The sequence below is a fragment of the Aspergillus mulundensis genome (genome assembly GCF_003369625.1).
Source record: "Aspergillus mulundensis strain DSM 5745 chromosome Unknown scaffold_14, whole genome shotgun sequence".
Taxonomy (NCBI): Eukaryota; Fungi; Ascomycota; class Eurotiomycetes; order Eurotiales; family Aspergillaceae; genus Aspergillus; species Aspergillus mulundensis.
The window spans coordinates 51985-68971 of record NW_020797902.1 but is presented as its reverse complement, the minus strand read 5'-3'; the positions used below and the strand labels follow the sequence as shown (position 1 = coordinate 68971).

The 16987-nt window shown below is 51.3% G+C and overlaps 4 protein-coding genes across 4 annotated transcripts; 3 read left to right on the top strand and 1 right to left on the bottom strand.

Annotated features, from left to right (window-relative positions):
- Window positions 1-517: 517 nt before the first annotated feature.
- On the bottom strand, window positions 518-5723 carry DSM5745_10005 (AP-3 complex subunit beta; the record flags this gene model as incomplete). Its single annotated transcript, XM_026752021.1, has 6 exons — window positions 518-2812; window positions 2865-3022; window positions 4179-4284; window positions 4343-5257; window positions 5314-5574; window positions 5637-5723. The coding sequence occupies 6 exons, from the start codon at window positions 5721-5723 to the stop codon at window positions 518-520; spliced, it is 3822 nt and encodes a 1273-aa protein (XP_026599083.1).
- A 346-nt stretch (window positions 5724-6069) lies between these two features.
- On the top strand, window positions 6070-7179 carry DSM5745_10004 (translation initiation factor eIF2B subunit alpha; the record flags this gene model as incomplete). Its single annotated transcript, XM_026752020.1, has 2 exons — window positions 6070-6116; window positions 6168-7179. 2 exons carry the CDS (start codon window positions 6070-6072, stop codon window positions 7177-7179), a joined length of 1059 nt encoding a protein of 352 aa, XP_026599082.1.
- A 5140-nt stretch (window positions 7180-12319) lies between these two features.
- On the top strand, window positions 12320-14602 carry DSM5745_10003 (uncharacterized protein; the record flags this gene model as incomplete). The annotated part of the gene is made up of 1 exon (XM_026752019.1): window positions 12320-14602. One exon carries the CDS (start codon window positions 12320-12322, stop codon window positions 14600-14602), a length of 2283 nt encoding a protein of 760 aa, XP_026599081.1.
- A 1190-nt stretch (window positions 14603-15792) lies between these two features.
- Window positions 15793-16201, top strand: DSM5745_10002 (thioredoxin family protein; the record flags this gene model as incomplete). Its single annotated transcript, XM_026752018.1, has 2 exons — window positions 15793-15827; window positions 15904-16201. The coding sequence occupies 2 exons, from the start codon at window positions 15793-15795 to the stop codon at window positions 16199-16201; spliced, it is 333 nt and encodes a 110-aa protein (XP_026599080.1).
- Window positions 16202-16987: the final 786 nt, after the last annotated feature.

Genomic DNA, 16987 nt, shown 5'->3' with positions numbered 1-16987 from the left:
GGCAACTGAGATGACGACGAGAAGATATCGCAAGGAGATATCAAGAGCAGGAACTTGAGCATACAGATACGAGAATGAGTGTTGTGAGGGCTGGCTGGAGGAAGGGTACGTCTGGCTGGTAAGTTCCCGCAGTAGCTTTCATCATGACCAAGGGACTGGAGGAGCAGTGGGGTGAGTAAGCGCCGCGGACCGGACTCCGTATCACGCGTAGAAGGGAAGTTAAAGGAAAGACACGGCAATAAAGACCGGAGGTAGCCTCGTTGAATGAGCTCAGTTGGCGCTGGCCTGAGCTGTGCCGATGCTCAAAGGCAAGTAGCCAGAGCCGCGGAGGCTGAATCAGGCCTCGGAGATGCATCCCTGACATATTCTGCCGTTTCTTACCGCCTTTCCCATCGATGTTCTACAAGCTGCAATAAACACTTGGGCAGTTCTTAGTCCAACTTCATATATTTGATAGTATATAGGAGATGGGTAGCTAAGATCAGCCAATCTATATTCCCTCACGCAGTTGAATGTCCTAACCTAGAAGCTGCCGAGATTGTTCGCGCTCATCAGAGTCAGTGTCCTCTTCGTCTTCGTCCTCTTCCTCTTCTTCAGAGTCTGTTTCGTATTCGGTAGATCCCTCTTCATCTTCCTCCTCGGAGTCTGTCACTTCCTCGTACTCAGTCTCTTCTTCCGTCTCGGATTCAGGTTCATCAAGCCACTGGTCCAGAGTTTTGTTCTTGGCAGCAGGAGCCGCCTTTTTTATCTGACTCACTTGCGCCCGGCTTGAGGCAGCAACGCTCGCTTCATGCTCCCTAAGTGCTCTATCAAGCTGCTCGCCTGCAGTAGCAGCAGCTGTTGTAGTCGGCTTATCGAGTTTAGTTTTCGACTCGCGTAGGCTGGGGTCAGGTTCCTGTCCTGCTTCTACCCAGTTTGGTATATTTTCATAGCCTCGCAGACCGTGAAGTCCAGCGTCATTCCCGATAACAAGCGTTGATGAGCCGAGTAGTAGGTCTCTTCTGGTTTCAGATGGGCTAGGTGCATGCGGGACCGGCTTTGGGGCGAGAAGAAGCAGATTCGCAATTTGAGTTGTTGAGGGGGAAGAGAGAAGAGCTTTGTATAGTCGGGCACGGTCTCGCAGGTCGTATGACGTGTCGTATCTAGCAAGAAGTAGTATATAGCGCCAGAGAAGAGTCATTGCATCTTCTTCCTCGAGCTCATGCTGTTCTTCATCCAAACCGTTCGTCTCGATTTGCTGCTCGATTTGTTGCTCGTCATCGCCGCCTGCCCACTCGTTGTTCAGCTGCTGCTGCGTTTCCGGTTTCGATTGAGGCTCCTCTGGTTCAGGCTTCTCCTTCGGAGGATTCCGCAATATATGGTGAAGATACACCTTTGCTCCTAACAGTAGGATCTGCTGCTTTACAGGCTCCGACTCGTCCGCAAAATTTTGTACCAAGACCCGCAGGACGTCTGGCGCAAAATTTCTTTCCTGGTCAATCCCTGCGTACTCCCCTACCAGCCACACAATGGTCGCCCTCGCATCGGGGTTCGTGGTCAGCCCGAGGTGCTTAACCAACTGGATGACTGTCCGCTCATGCGACCCTGGATCATGTTGGATAAGATGTCGAATAACAGTCAATGACTCCGACACAAGATTGTCATCCAGACTTGTGATTTGGTGGAGTAGAATACGGAGGCACTTGTCAGCGGTACTAGGGTCACCTTGTGCACAGCGCCCCAATGCACGTACGCTCTCTCGTACCAAGTCCGGATCAGCGCCTTGAGCGAAATGTTCAAGCTCACTGATGATCAAGCTCTTGAAGTGATCGCCGCAGTGGGGGAAGAGTATAGTAAGAGCTTCAAGCTTCAGGCGCCAGATGTGAGACGGGTCCGACGCATGCACCAAGAAATGTGAAAGGTACTTTGTGAAGGGCTTCGGGTATCGTAGTGCAACGACCACGATGTTGTATAACGCAATAAGCTGCATGTCCTGGGGGCTTCGAAGCAGAGCAACCAAAGGACCAATGGCCGCAGCAAGGTATTCTGCAGGAGCAAGGTAGAGGAAACACCGAGCAACGGCGACGATCACAGCGGCATTGCGACTCTGCAAAAGCAGTTTGCATGACCGCAGAAAGAGATCCAAATCTGGGTCCAAAATGGGGACTTCATACGTCTCCCCTCCACCCTGATCAGCTTCCACATCGTCATCGTCGTAGAATCCCTTCGATTTTGCCGGATTCTTCTGCACTTTTCGTGTCTTTAGAGGAAAGCATTGGCGAGCGTAGAAAGTCAAAAGACGCAAAGTAGCCAGTTGTCCCCATTCATCCATATCCACAAGCTTTTTGACCAAGCTCCGGTAATGCTTATGGATCAAATCGATCCTATCCGGACATACCTCGAGGAATGCAGAGACTGCCGGACCAGCAACAAAATACTGGCTGTCGCCTAGAAGTGTCGCGATATACCCAATGAGTTGTGGCTGCGTGCTGGGGTCCAGCCTATAGCACTTGGGGATAGCAAGCGCAGCTGCTTTCCGGACATGCGGGCTCATGTCACCGCACCCACGTTTGATGGCCAACGAAACAATCTGATTTATGACGGGTACCCTAATGCTAGCCATTGTGCGCAGCGCCATAGCGCGGGCCTGGGGGTTCTGATCCGTGAGCGATTTCTGAATCGCATTGATAGACAGGAGAGCAAGGTCGGGCTCTGTCTCCGCATGGTGGACGAGGTATATATAAACCAGCTTCTTGACCTCGAGGTTCGCACTGGCCACATTTTTTACGACGGCGGAGAAGAAAGGTACAGAGGGTTCGGAGCGGTACATTAACTATGCCAAGTTAGCGGCGCCAGGATCCAGGCAAGGGTATTCGGTGCTATACAGAGATGATCCGTCGCAGTCCGTCTAAAACGTCCCGGTCACTGCGCGAGTCGAGGAGCTTTTTTATGTGGGCGACGCTAATATCGCGAGATGACGTGCCTATACCCGTTCCTCGAGACATGGCGGCAGACTGGGCTGCCTCGAGAGTGAGCTCCCGAGCTGTTTAAAGGCAACGTCAGTCGTGATTCCAAGCTGGAGGCGCTCGGAAGGCGTCGCGGCCGCTTGATGGGCATAACATACCTGTTTCCAGCATCGAAGAGATCCTGGAGATTGTCTCCATTTCAGCTCAGCCCCTCCGCTGAGGCAAGGCGTATAGCACGGGATGTGCAACTGTTGGGGCTGCGGATGCGGGGAGTTGACGGAAGAAGGCCGCGGGCAGATGACGAAAAGATGTGCTCTCGCTTCCTTTCTCCGAGCCTTGCATCACCCCAACTTGACATGCTTGGGTCCCAACCAGTTGCACACTACGCTGAGAAGACGCAAATTTGACGGATAATGTGACAAAATTGCAAAATTAGACCACGTCTTAGTCCAGACAGCAAGACCCCTCTCATGGCGCCTCTCCGGCGCGTAATCAATGCTCAACGGGTCACCGATTTTCTGCAATATATTCTCAACCACGATGGCTCCAGCATACTGATTGTCTGCGCCGCACGAGAGACGTTTCTTGAACAATTGCTGGCTGCTATACATCTTCAGCCTACGGCGCCAGCTAGCCATCAATTGCTGACCAAAACCCTCAAATTGCTCTCTACGTCCCACAAAGTCAAAACAGTGTATTGCCCTACGTTAGAGCATCTTAGAGCATGTCTCGCTGCTGGCATGGAATGTTGGCTGCCAGTCACTGAGGAACAAGAGTCGCTGTCCTTGCTAGCGATTCTAAACCCTCTGCGCCTGCATCGGTCTACTAGGGAATTTTCCGCCCAGGGATTGTCACGGACATTCGCCAGCGCAGTGGAAGTCTCTTCTAGGGCAAGCATAGATCTCGTGCTTTGCGAATGCCGGGATGCTCTGGATCCAAACAATATTGAACTCGGGGAAGCCTGTTGGTACACAGATGTACCGTTGCTCAGCAGCTCTCTACGTCCCGGGACCGAAGGAAACTACTGGACTGGACGAGCGGTCCCAGTCAAAAGAGTCGTGCAGCGGTGGTTCCAGTTCACAGATCTGAGTAAATAAGACAATTATATCGTGGCTTCATCAAAATAGACCTGCAAATACCGAAAACTCCAGAAAGAAACGCGAGACAAACACCCGGGTATCCTCAAATTGCCCTTGAACTCCAACATAAAGACGAAAGCCACTTATTACATACTCTTTTCCATCTCCGTGATGTATAGTTTGATATGAGACTCAAGCTTGAGGTACTCATCATGTGCACTCTGGATTTCGCTTTCAATGTTTTCTTTCAAGTCGGCCATCTGCGCACGAGTTAGTTAGGACTGAAGCAAATGACCGATAGAAACAGGTCGGGGTCACCTTTTTCTCTGTCTGTTCAATCCTAATCCTCCTTCGCTCCATGTCACGTTGTTTCTCGTTCCGCTCGTCCCGGAGCTGTACCTGCAAGGCCCGAAGCTCTTCCATCCGCTTCTGAGCCGCTTGCGCCTTCTCATGAGCGGTATTCCGCAGTGCTTCTATCCTCTCGTTCCACTTTGATAACTGCCGCTGGAGCAACTTCTCCGTCTGCTCCACTTCCCTAACATTGTTACCTCTCTCGGAAATCGCTTCCTTGTTCCGCAAAGCGCGATGCTCTTCGTCTTCTTCTTTGTGCAGCTCCGCCGAAATATCCTCAAGAAGTTTAACGCATGCTTGGACGTCGTTGCTGACCACAGTAAAAGTGTCTGATGAGGTTTGCAAGGCTCGTGCCCGTTTCTCCATGGCATCAATTCGGGCCTTCTCCCGTAAAAGATTTTCCGACAATTCGGCGAGGCTCGACTGGAGGCTTGCAGGACTCTCCATTACGTATGGCCGCAGCTTATCGACCTCTTGACGGGTTCTGACAGCTCTTTCCATCTTTTCCTTCAATCGGTTTTGCTGCCGTCCTTTGTCGGCTTTGACTCGCTCCAGAGTCTCCGCTACCCGCTCCTGGGTTTTACCGAGTTCTCGAAGGCGCGCCTTAAGTTCATCGTTTCGCCTCACCTTCTCCTTTACTTCCGCCTCGTTAGCCTTCAAGGCGCGGCGCATTTCTCCAAGCCGTTGCTCCATTTCCTGATTTTCAGCATAGAGTGTGTCAATCCGTTGCTTCGTCTTCTCCGTTTTGTTAAAGTGCTCATCGATAACAGACGTTTGAGACTCGCGGAATCGGACGAAGTTGATGAGGTATGAGAATATCTTGACAAGGCGATCGTGCGTGGGTTTCGTCAGATCGGTGAACGTAAAGTCATTTACACCACACTTTGAGAGAGAGTTATTAGCAGATGTTTGCTATCATAGACGGTGGCCGCCCGTACCTCCGCCATTAGTCTCCTCAAATTGGCAAAGAAACCCATCAAGTTCCGCGTATCAGTAGGGATAATGTCGGGGAAGTCGCCGCAAATATCATCCGCCGCTGCGCGCATCGCTGGTTCCACAGTGTTGTGGGTGGTGTTCATGAGAAGCTCCGCAAACCATTCGAGCACCATCTGGACCTGCTGAGGATTTGGCTTGATCAGATCGGCGGCTGTGAATGGGATACCAATATCGTTGATACAGCCTGCAATTTCTTTATCGGGCTATATACCTCAGTTTAGTATGCGTTGCAAGCGAAATCATTATTGGAAACCTCGGCACGTACCAGGCGCATCAAGGCGTCATTCTCATCTTCTTTCTTGCGACCACCGCCCCGACCGTGCTGCTGGGAGCTGTGGAACTGCTGGCTCATACGGTGATTGTAAGCCATCGTGTCTTCTATCAACCTGTGGTGGTTCCGAGCTCCTATACAAGAAGAAAGCGGTAAAGTAAAGAGGAAGTTGCGACGCTGCGAAGAAAATGCGACAGTCGATTGTTTACACCGATGATGCTCGCCCGCGGGCACGGCAACACTGGAACTAAAGCGGATTAGCGGCTTTTCTGGAGGGGCTCTTGCAAACAATGCAAATTCTCCGCGATGTTCTTTTTTGATGACTCTTCCAAGCTTCAATAGATTATTACTGTCTGCCGGGAGGTACTAAGTCCAGCTAAAAAGAATATCTCTATCAGTCAAGGGCTCTAAGTGACACTGGAACAAGATGGCGGCCCCCAACTCTCAGATAACCAAGCCGTCTGAACCGTTCGAGTGAGTGCTCTCCAAGTGTCTCGTGCATGGCGATGCTAATGGTGTTGTTAGTATTGTCGCGACGTACAATGACTTGCTTCGTTCCGATCCTGACTTGACGATGCCAATCGCCGCTATTGAAGCCCTCGTCCTTCTCCTTACACACTCCCCTTCATCCACGATATCAGAAACACTCGACCTCCTCGAGAAGTCCACCACGCACTTGAAGAAGTCCATTCCCAACCCCATCGGTCTTTCTGCAGGAACCGATCTTTTCCAACGATATCTCATCACGACTCTTCAGAGGCCCGGTCAGTTGGGGCCAGCGGGAGATTTCAATGCTATCCGAGCACACCTTCTTTCCAATAGCCGGCTGTTCATTCGACGCGCAAAGGAAAGCCGAGATAAGATCGCCGGCTTCGGAAGGGGCTTCGTTCGTGACGGCAGCACAGTATTGACGAATGGAGGGTCTAGAGTCGTCGCTTCATTACTACAACAGGCTGCGGACGAAAAGGGTGGGCCATCTGCGGTGCGATTCAGAGTGATATACGTCCTTTCGTCACCAAAGGGGGATATTGAGAACCCAACTGCTGAGCCGGAGGGCATGGAGACCGTGCGCGCGCTTCGGGCGAAGGGTGTTCCTGTGGCTACGATACCAGAGTCTGCTGTGGCCTATTCACTCGGCAAGGCGGATGTGGTCATTGTTGGTGCGGAGGGAGTTGTGGAGAATGGCGGCATAGTATCGCGAATGGGCACCTACCAGATTGGGCTTCTTGCGAAGGCCATGGGGAAGCCGTTCTACGTCGTGGCAGAGAGCCACAAGTTTGTCCGAGTCTACCCGCTGGGCCAATATGACCTGCCCATTGAACAACATGTTATCGACTTCAAGACGCAAGAAGATGTCGACAGCGCTAAACAACAGCAACGACCTACGGACGTGCCAAAGTCACCGAGCTTGAACTCAGAGTTTGATGCAGACTCAGTAGACTTCACACCACCTCATTTGATCTCTGCACTGATCACTGACAGTGGTGTCCTGACACCAAGTGCTGTCAGTGAAGAACTGATCAAAATATGGTTCTAGTTTAAAGACGCACATATTGATTGCATATGCTGTTGTGGGAACTCGCTGGGTGGTATGCAAATGGTCAAGATAAGATCTTGGGCTACAGCGCATTCTATCTCGAATCATGCTTCCATCGGTACCCGACGCCGCCCAAGGCAGCACCTTCACTTTTTGTCGAACATCCTCGATCGACATGCACAGTAGCTCGGCATCTTCACGCCCCGCCGAAGAGAGTCCTGCAACGCGTCAGCTGAAACTCTCCTCGGTACTCGTGACCTATACCGAAACGTCCAACCGCCGCAGGAAGCTGCGCGAGCAGCAGCACGTCACGGTATATGAGCTACGATTTACGCACCGTACATTATCATCCCGCTTGGACAAACCATATAGGGAACAAAAAATGAGAAAAGTTTCATAACCCTAAGGAGTATTCGAGATTCCATGCAATTGTAACCAAACCGTTTCCCATTATTCATCGTCATGATCCATCATGCTCGTCGTGTCAAAGATATGTCCCGCAAATCTTGCCTCATTGTCCAGCCCAGGCATACACAAACCGTGTTTCGTAATCGTCAATCATAATTCATTGAAGGGAATTTTTGAGTTTCATCTCATCGTCGCAAAGCGTCGTCTCCCGGCATCTGTCATGAGACCTTCATCTCAGCTCTCACCCCAAACCAGCCAAACACGAATATATTCCTCAACGGATAGTCGAAAGTGCTCGAAGAGTGGCTGGCCACTGGTCACAAGGTCAAAGCTCTCCCCGCGTTATCCACTAGCACCGCGAAGCTTAATCTAAGAGTGTGATGTAGTGGTCGTAGTCAGTCTTGGATCTGCCGTGGTCGAGCAATTCCGCATTTTTTGTACCAAGGCGTTCAGTTCGCGATCGACTTCAGGTGCAACATATGGGTATCAAGTATTTGCGTCTGTATTGAAGCAAATGCGTAGAGAAGGAGGTAGCCAAGTGCTACGAAGAGCCAGAGGGCTGCCATTTCACGCTGTCCACGTATGTGTATGTAAAGTAGTAGTAAGTCAAAGAGGTAGTAAGTATGGCTACCTAGTCCGTAGGTGATGGGATTGTCTCGATATCCAAGAGAAAAGTAACGGTCAGCCGGAAGTGGTAGGATTATGCTTATGTATAGGCATGGAAGGAATCATTGCAGCCCGACAAACGAAATCACCCGTGAGACGGATCAGATTCCTTTGAATTGTAAGTATACAAGACTAAGGTCTGACTTTTTTGAGTCAATACTGCATCAGCCAAGTTCATACCGACAAAGGCGGGGATTGTTCGGAACTGCCCAGGAAGCCACACTACGTAAAGGCTCCGGGACATACTTCCAAAACCTCCGTCAGGTGCAGACTTTGTCCAAAATTCAGTCCAAAGACCGGCTTTCTTTGGGCTCTCTGGCTGAAGCGGAATTTCATCACGCGCGAGTCATTTGTTGGGGATGGCTTGTTGAGTGGCGAGTGGTCACCGGTCTGGACTGATGCTCTGAGGTCAGCGGTCAGTATTACTTTTGCAATAGTAAGTATCATGTACAGCGTATTCGGACGACAAGCTGGACTTATCAATGAAGCCTACTTTGCACCCCCGAAAGTAATCTAGGTTGGAGAAGAGAATTGGAGGCTGGACATGTCTCAGCTTAACAATCAGGACATACCGTACCTACCCCGCAGATAGAACTAACGGCAATCCAGACAGTACGCACTGCAGTGAAATTAGCGAACTGTATAGCATCCCCGTCTTCTAGAGTTTCTTCCCCCTCACTCCCTATCTCCAGGGTCTTCCCATGACTTCGTTTCCTTATGTATACACGTGATGACATCAGAGCCCCTCCGTCTCGAGGATGCCCGCGGATGGATCCGATCTCACTCAGTTCCCTGGGTTAAGCTCGAGCAATATCCACCTGCCGGAGTCTGAGACTCTGAGATAGCTACCAAAGGGCCGGATCTCACGGACTAAAATTCGCAGAGTCTCGCCTTCTTCTGGGTCCGACGGAGTATCCATATACACGCAAGCCACACCGGAAACCCCGCTTGGACTCGGCCTGGCCCTCCACCGGGCCTCAGTATCGACTACTGCCGGAATTCTCTGGCTTGAAGCCTCCAACTCCCTCCCGTGTTTAATCAAAGATACTCTGACTCGGAAATAAGAACCCCGGCGCCTTCGGAACCTCACGCGATCCAGGCCCAGGCTAGACTCTCTGCTTGTGTGAATTTCACTTCCGACGATGATGGGTGCAGACTCGGTTGCCTTGCGATCGGATTCGGACCAGCCGGACGTCTATGTCGAATCTCGCCAGCATAGACACTACGCCGACGGATCGGAAAACAACACCGATAGTCGAGAGCCCTGGTCTATAAAGAGGCTCTTAAGTCGACGACTAAGCAGACGGTATCGTGTGCTTGAACGAGAGCCAAACAGACTCCGGAAGCGTTGTTCGACCTCAACCCAATAGACGGGCGACCAAAGAGATTCACCCTACGCTTATTTGGTTAAACTATCTGTGCTTTCATCAATTATCTGACTTTGTACGATCATCGAAACTTTGTGCCCTCGAGCATCGACTGGGCGTTTTTTTTCTGACCAGACGGCGCCACGTGTGGACGCTCCGCGCCGGCGCCGGAGTGACCCTGCAAGTTCACGTTTTTTGGACCGGTCTCTAATTCTATTCTTGTCGACGATATAGAGACGGAGATCTTTTTGTGTCAGCATTTACGGTAGTCCTAGATACCGCGGTTGTCTCGGCCTGTCAGTTATCATTGTGTCCAATCCTTCACCTGCGTACTTCGAGCCATGCAGAATCTTACGCTCGTTGCGTTGAACGACAGTCCATATATGCCCAGTCAACTGCACCATGGCGGGGACATTAAGATGATGTCTACTGGATGCTTCCGTGAATAATTCTGAACAACCAGGATTCAAATTTCGTCAGACGAGCCCTATAAGCAAGGTCAACTTCAACGCCAGTTGCGCCAATGTATGGATGCATTCAGGCAAGAGAAATCAATTTTCGCCTATTGCGTCTTGAGGACAAGTAGCCAGACATTTATTAACTGGACGATGCTGCAATATGCGGCGTAGTGTTTGGTAATGTACCACTAGCGATAGTAGTATCCCGCCAGCGCAGTTTAGACGTGGTGCCCTACAAGCGCCTCTAAATCCAGGGCTTCTGCAAGCTGATGTCTAGCAAAGACATGGAAACCCCTTCGTACCATACTGGTGAGATCTGACAAGTAGTATTCTCCCTCTGTACAGGGGTACTTCGGTACTTTCTTATCACGCCCATTATTGGCCCCAAACGGGCTATGACAGCCCCTCGATGCAGGCGGCAGGCCCCTTGAAAACACGGATATCCTAACCATTCACCAATAATTGCATGTGTAGATGATAGATACTTTGTTCTGCGGGGTACCAACCTTCATGAGACAAAGGTATTATTGCAATTGTGGAGTATGCCATTTCGAAGCCAGAGCAGCCAGCAGGAATGGGACCCTTGAGGGTTCGAGATATATATGCAGGGAAGAGAACAGAATCAAACTTCCATTCGAACAGCAGCACCGGCTCTGTAGTGACCAGTTAATAATAGACAAAGCATTGGAATACCGCCTAGATGGACGGGCGGATAATTGGTCTTCCCCGTACTCCGTATGTTGTGCGAGCTTATGCGGTGTGTGGCTGCCCTGTCTCATGTTCTGTGTGGTCAGCGGTCACGGACTTGTTTTCCTCTGCTTACTACCCCATCATTCGAAGATCTTGTGCTAGCAGCTAGCTCAATCGACTGCGAGACTTTGATTACCGGGGTACCACTCTCTGGTACTGTGATAGATGCGTCAGGAGGCAAATCAGCGGTGTTGGGCGTGACTAGAGGTGACCATGTGATATCAGTGCAGGGACGCAAATCCGGAGATTTGACGAATGAAAAGGGGACCCTTCGGGAACTCATCCAAACTGCTGGCAACGAGGCTTGTTTGAATGTATTATCATGACTCGACTCGAGGTCCCTCCTCGGCCTGTATAGATGAGCATTTTCCCCTAAAAGCGTTCTAAGAATGGAGCACTCAAGAGTGGAGTTTCTCCGGCAGAATCATCAACAATAAATGGACGGCCCCTAAGGCAGGTACAGACAATGGATTCCATTGGGCTGCGGTTCCCCATCGAGCCCACCGTGAAGAAATTGCAAGATCGACATCGTCATCCAGACGTCCAGAAGGTCAGATTCGATTGATCTTCTCAGATACTCAGATCTGGGTTGTACCGAGTACTCGATGTCGACCCAGCACAAAGTAGACTACGCTGGTAGACTGAGACATGCCAGGGCAACCCTGACCCGGGTAAGACAACGAGCGAGCTGCGAGAGAGATTTTAAGACATCGGGTGGATGCAGGCCTCTTGAGCATTCTGGCCAGACCAGTAATTAAACCCTCTCCGCCCGGCCCGCTGTCAACGGTGTAACTCGTCCCAAAGACCGCCAGAGAGACCGCTCTTCGACTCTTCTTGGGCCGCCGGGAGTTAGTTAATAACAAATAATACGCCCAAATAATCAGAACGCCCTCCGTCATCCCTCGTACATCGTCGCTGGGTCTCCTTTGGGCTGGGCTCCTTTCTTTTCTTTCCCTTCCTTTCTCCCTTTTCAACTTTCCACTCCCTCCCTCTTTTGCCTCCATTTCATCATCTCATCGTCCATCTACCTCTGTTTGTTTGGTTGTGCCGTAGTCGCGGGAACCTCACCTTGCCCAGATTGCCACCCACTGCCACTGACGTACGAGTCATACCTCTCGCTCTCGACCGTTTGATTCTTGTACCACGACAAGCTGCCCATCTACTGGACTGACCCCGATCACTCTCCTCCTCCGACGAATACCTGAGATCATTGCATCTGAGCCTCAGCCCCTGCTCCGCCTCTATCGCGCCGGCTTCTTCCTTGACTGTGCATGTCTCGGTCCTTTTTCTGGTAAGAATAGGCCTCCACTATACTTATTCCTGGATCACCGCTTACCCTCGGCTTGTGCTCTCAAGCTCCCGTCCGTCATCTGATCGCGTGTCTCACCGACCTGCAATGAATCCAACCTTCGCGCCGTCGAGTTTGATTATCCGGTAATAGGGGGTCGCCCGTGTTTGACTCGTCGGCCGGCCGAACCGAAATCAGACGCCATGGCGATATGGCCGTTTGGTCGCAAGGGCAAGCGGCATACCATCCAGGCGGATGCAGATGCCCACGCTCACGGGGATGTCGTTATGGCGCAGGACTCTCGTCATAGCTTCGACGCGGGGACCCTCGGCAGGAAACCGTCTCGCAAGCAATCGAAGCGTCTCAAGAACCGTTACTCCCAGCCCGCCGACGAATTTCCGAGCAATATGCACCAGCCTACTCCCTACTCTTCGTCTGGCTTTCAAACTGAACGAAACCGACCGGGCAAAGCGCATACTTTTCACGCTTCGTCCAATGCGAACATGGAACAACAGTTGCTTTCTCGAAACCCATCACTTCGCAAGCCGAGTCGCAATAACGAGGGTCGGGCGACGTTGAAGAAGAGATTGAGCAAGCGGAAGGCTTATGAGATCGCGAGGGAGCGGGAGATTCGCATGATGGCGTCGATGCCGATGGACATTCCTCGCCGCGTCACTAGCCCCTTGCCGGGCGATCCTATGCACATTGACCATCAGCGAGCTAATAGTGCTCAGAGCCGACGTATCGACCGGCACCGCTCTGATATCAGCCTTTCAATCCATGAGTCGTCGACTTCGTCGGTAACCGACTTCTCTGATACGTATACCTTCAAAGTTAATGGCTTCGCGGCCTGGACCCCTCGTCCCATTATACGCTACGTGGAAGCTCCTCGAGCGACGTATTCCGGGAACCAGAAATCACCCGAGCCAGCTGATCGAAGGACTAAATCGCCAACCCTCGAGATCTCCAATGAAGACCTGCGTTCAAAGAAACGGATCGATGGACTAGCCGACGATCTTGATGCGGGCGCTTTGAGAGAATTGATGGAAAGAGATCGGCGACGAAGAGAAAGAAAAGCCGTTGAGGATCAAGAGAAGCTTGTCCGCAAACTGCAACGCAATGCCCAAAAGGTGCCAAAGCCTCAGGAACCGCCTGTCGCCCAGGCGCACGAAACTTTGGACAATGAGCGCGGCCGATCTTTCCCTCAAGCACAGTCCGAATCTCAGCCTACAACACAGGAGACTGAGGCGTTTTTGTCTGGCGAGAACCAAGGTTCGTGGCTGCGAGAGCCTTCTAGAGATCCTGGAAGGGATGGCCGCGAAACCCCAGAAAGTGTGCATGTCATTGGTAATATCGATGACAGATCAATTCGTGAGCGAAGGGCTGCCAAGCGTCTCAGTTTTGGCCCGTCTCAAGACATGGCGATGTCTCGTAGTACACTCTCACCTTCACTTTCGCCATCTAGACATGGAGTCCACAGCCCAGACTCGTCGCAGCTCTATGGCATGACGCGGGACTCGATCTCTGATATTTCTAGGAATGTTGGTTCCGAGCGGCGATTATCCGACCACAGTAGTGGACATGTTAATCCGATCACGTCCATTTTCCGCCGCGGTAGCTCACGACTGAAGCGCAGCTACCGCGAGCGCTTCCCAGACCGAAGTCCGCCGCCGAGGAACAACGTTTCGCATGAATCGTTCTTTAAAGTTCACACGCAGACGTCCCCGCCAGCTCCCTATGTTCCTCCCAAAGTCCTGCTCGGATCGAGTTCGTTCAAACGGTCTCAATCCAAGTTTACTGAACACTTTGGTGAAGAGCCTCTCTCACCACCTGATTCTCGCCTTCAGTCCCCAGAGCTCCCTGAGGACGAACCTCAGACAGAAGACCAGGTGCCCGACCTGCATTCTGAGTCTTACTATCCTATTCCTGGCTCTGTAGCCGATGGCCAGAGCCGACACCAGTCCTGGACTGGAGATGGTCTTGATGATCCGGAAAACCTCCCTCTGTCGCAGTCTTTAGCCTCTGTTGACTCGGAAGGGTCCTGGATGTCAGGCCAATTTCTGCGCCGTATCTCACAAAGACAAGCCAGCTCAGCCCGGCAGAGCGTGACTTCCTCCCGACACAGAACAGAGGAAGGGCTTGAGAAATCAAAAGACGACGAACACTCTGGTGACGCACAGTTTGTTGCCTTTGGCGCTTATCCCGGCGAAGAATACAACAACACTGCTGATGACCAGGACAAGTACCTTGTCGTCTCTCCGCAGCCTGGGCCACAGGCTGAGACTTGGCACGAAGACGTTGCAAGGCGGCCGGTACTTGTAAACCCCACGTTACGACCCAAGTCGATCGAGGGACTCTTGAACAACGTTCGAACGTTGTCCACGATCTCAGCAGAGGACGAATTCAGCCCGATTGAAGAGCACTCTGCCGAAATTCTATTCCCAACTGATGATGACACCGCCATCAACACCCCGCCGCACCGTTGATGATGATGTGCCGGCTCCCACTCACGCAAATCTCGCCAACCCTACTTTTCTCCCTTCAGATTGAATTATTGAACACCCCTTTTGGAGTATATACTCCTAGCCGCTCCTTACCATTTCCTATGTCCGAGGTCTTTCCTTTGTTTTTCTCTCCTGCCTACTCCCGTGGGCCTGAAGCTACTCAGGTAACGGAGAGGAGCCCTGTTTACGGCCTCTTGAAGCGAAAGCCTGATAATGCTTCTGGTATTGTTGGCGGCTTTTTTTTTGATTTTGTTTTCTCAAATTTGTTGATACCCCCATTGGCGAGATTTTGAAGAGTTGTGTCACCCCTGGTTTATGGCCTGTGTGCTATTGAGACTTGAAGACTCCTTTTGATAGACCTGCAGCTTATTGCGCTGTGTCCTTGTCATGATATCTCATGCAAGCTATTATTGTAATCACATCAGATCTAGTGTTCTAGAAGAGTCATACAATATGTCCCACTGTCATGAGATGTTTGCCTGAAACCAGCCCTAGGCACCAATTATTTCCAGACCGCATCGATTGATAAGCCAGAATCACGTCATCCGATGCCGCTTTAGGGCCCGGTGTTTGGTTTGGCTTGGTTTGGTAAGCTCCAGCCTCCCGAGTCCCGGGCGAGGCCGCGGCGGCAAACCAGTGACCACGCTCCTTCAAGGTTCTCGTGCACAGCTTTATCAGCTAACCAATTGCCTGACTCCTCCTTGTAAAACATATATATCTCTTTCAACATGGCTTCCCTCCGCTTGACAAATCAATCCTCTACTGCCCTACGCGCTGTGCGTACTCGTTGGTAAGCATGCCACACCGAAAGCACCCACCTAGAACCCTCTACTGCCTTCACCGTACTTGAAGCTTTTTCTGGCCGCAAAAGGCTGAATTAGTCATCATCAACGGCCGCGGCAACGTCATTCGGGGAATTATTTCACCCAGCCGATATAAGACCGATTCTGCCTTCTGCCCCTCCCCTGCAAGCCCCTCATTTCGAGCTAATCATTTCGTCTTCCATACATAGTCTGCATCCATCCTCCTCCAGATCTCTCACCACTCGAGCATCTACTCTCGCCTCTACTATCTCGCGCCCGCGCATCCCCGCAACTACCAAGAACAGCACCTTCGCTAAACGCGCCTTCTCATCTTCCCCCTCCGTCCTCTTCCACCCCTCAGCCGCAAAAATGGGTGCCTCTGAACACGTCCCCGCCATCACCACGTACGTCCCCATCCCAGTCCTCTTTCATCATTTACCGTCTGAAATGATCAGCTACTAAAGTCAATGTGATGTATAGCAAGGCCGAGTTCCAGGAGAAGGTCCTGAACGCCAAGGGCCCCGTCGTCGTCGACTGCTTCGCTACATGGTGCGGTCCCTGCAAGGCCATCGCGCCCAAGGTTGAGCAGTTCGCCCAGCAATACACCGACGCTGCTTTCTACCAGATCGACGTTGATGAGCTCTCCGAGGTTGCCGCTGAGCTCGGCATCCGCGCCATGCCCACCTTCCTCCTCTTCAAGGACGGCGAGAAGGTCTCTGACGTTGTCGGTGCCAACCCCCCTGCTCTTGAGGCTGGCATCAAGTCTTTGATTGCTTAGAGTCCTTTTTGTCTTGATACTGTGGTGATGGATATGATTGTTGTTAATACTAGGTCAATTTGAGGGTTTTTTGATATTTTATTTTCTACAGCTGCCCGACTTTACTCTATCCGAACGCCGATTAATCGTATCTTTGTAGCTCGGCGGTGCGCTCTAAGAAGGTCTGCTACATTAATATCGCATGCCTACGGAGTCGTGCTCAACGCCTATGTACTTGAAATATCGAATTGAAGCGTAGCATTCTTCAGCCGCATGAAAAGCAAAAAGAGAGATAAGATAACAGATGCATCTACCTGCATATGACGCAGACTATTCCCGATCTAACCAGGCATAAAGGGCATATCGTAGCATACATGATTGCGAGTTTTACGTTCGGCTTCTTCCTTGTATAGCCAATTACATTGGCCCTGGGGTAAATGTAGACGATGAAGATATAGGGTTACAAAGACATTTACCGTAAAAGAAACCGACATTGCAAACTTCATGACTCGCAGACCCGTAGAGATTTTTAAGAACAATGGCATTCCTAGGGGCCGGCTAGTGGACTTCTTACTAGTAAGCCAGGGTATGATTCACTCTAGCACTAGCATTAGCACCGTGGCCAGCTAAATTGAGCTTAAACAGACCTCACTGTTGCAGTACCTAACTTACGGCCACTGGGAGAGGTGCTGCCTGTTGCAATCTCCATTATTATTTGTCTGCATCCGACGTAAACTAACCTAAACTGCGAGAGAGCCATCATTAGAGAGGCGTGATGCCCTTCCTAAATAGGCAGGACCTCTTCGC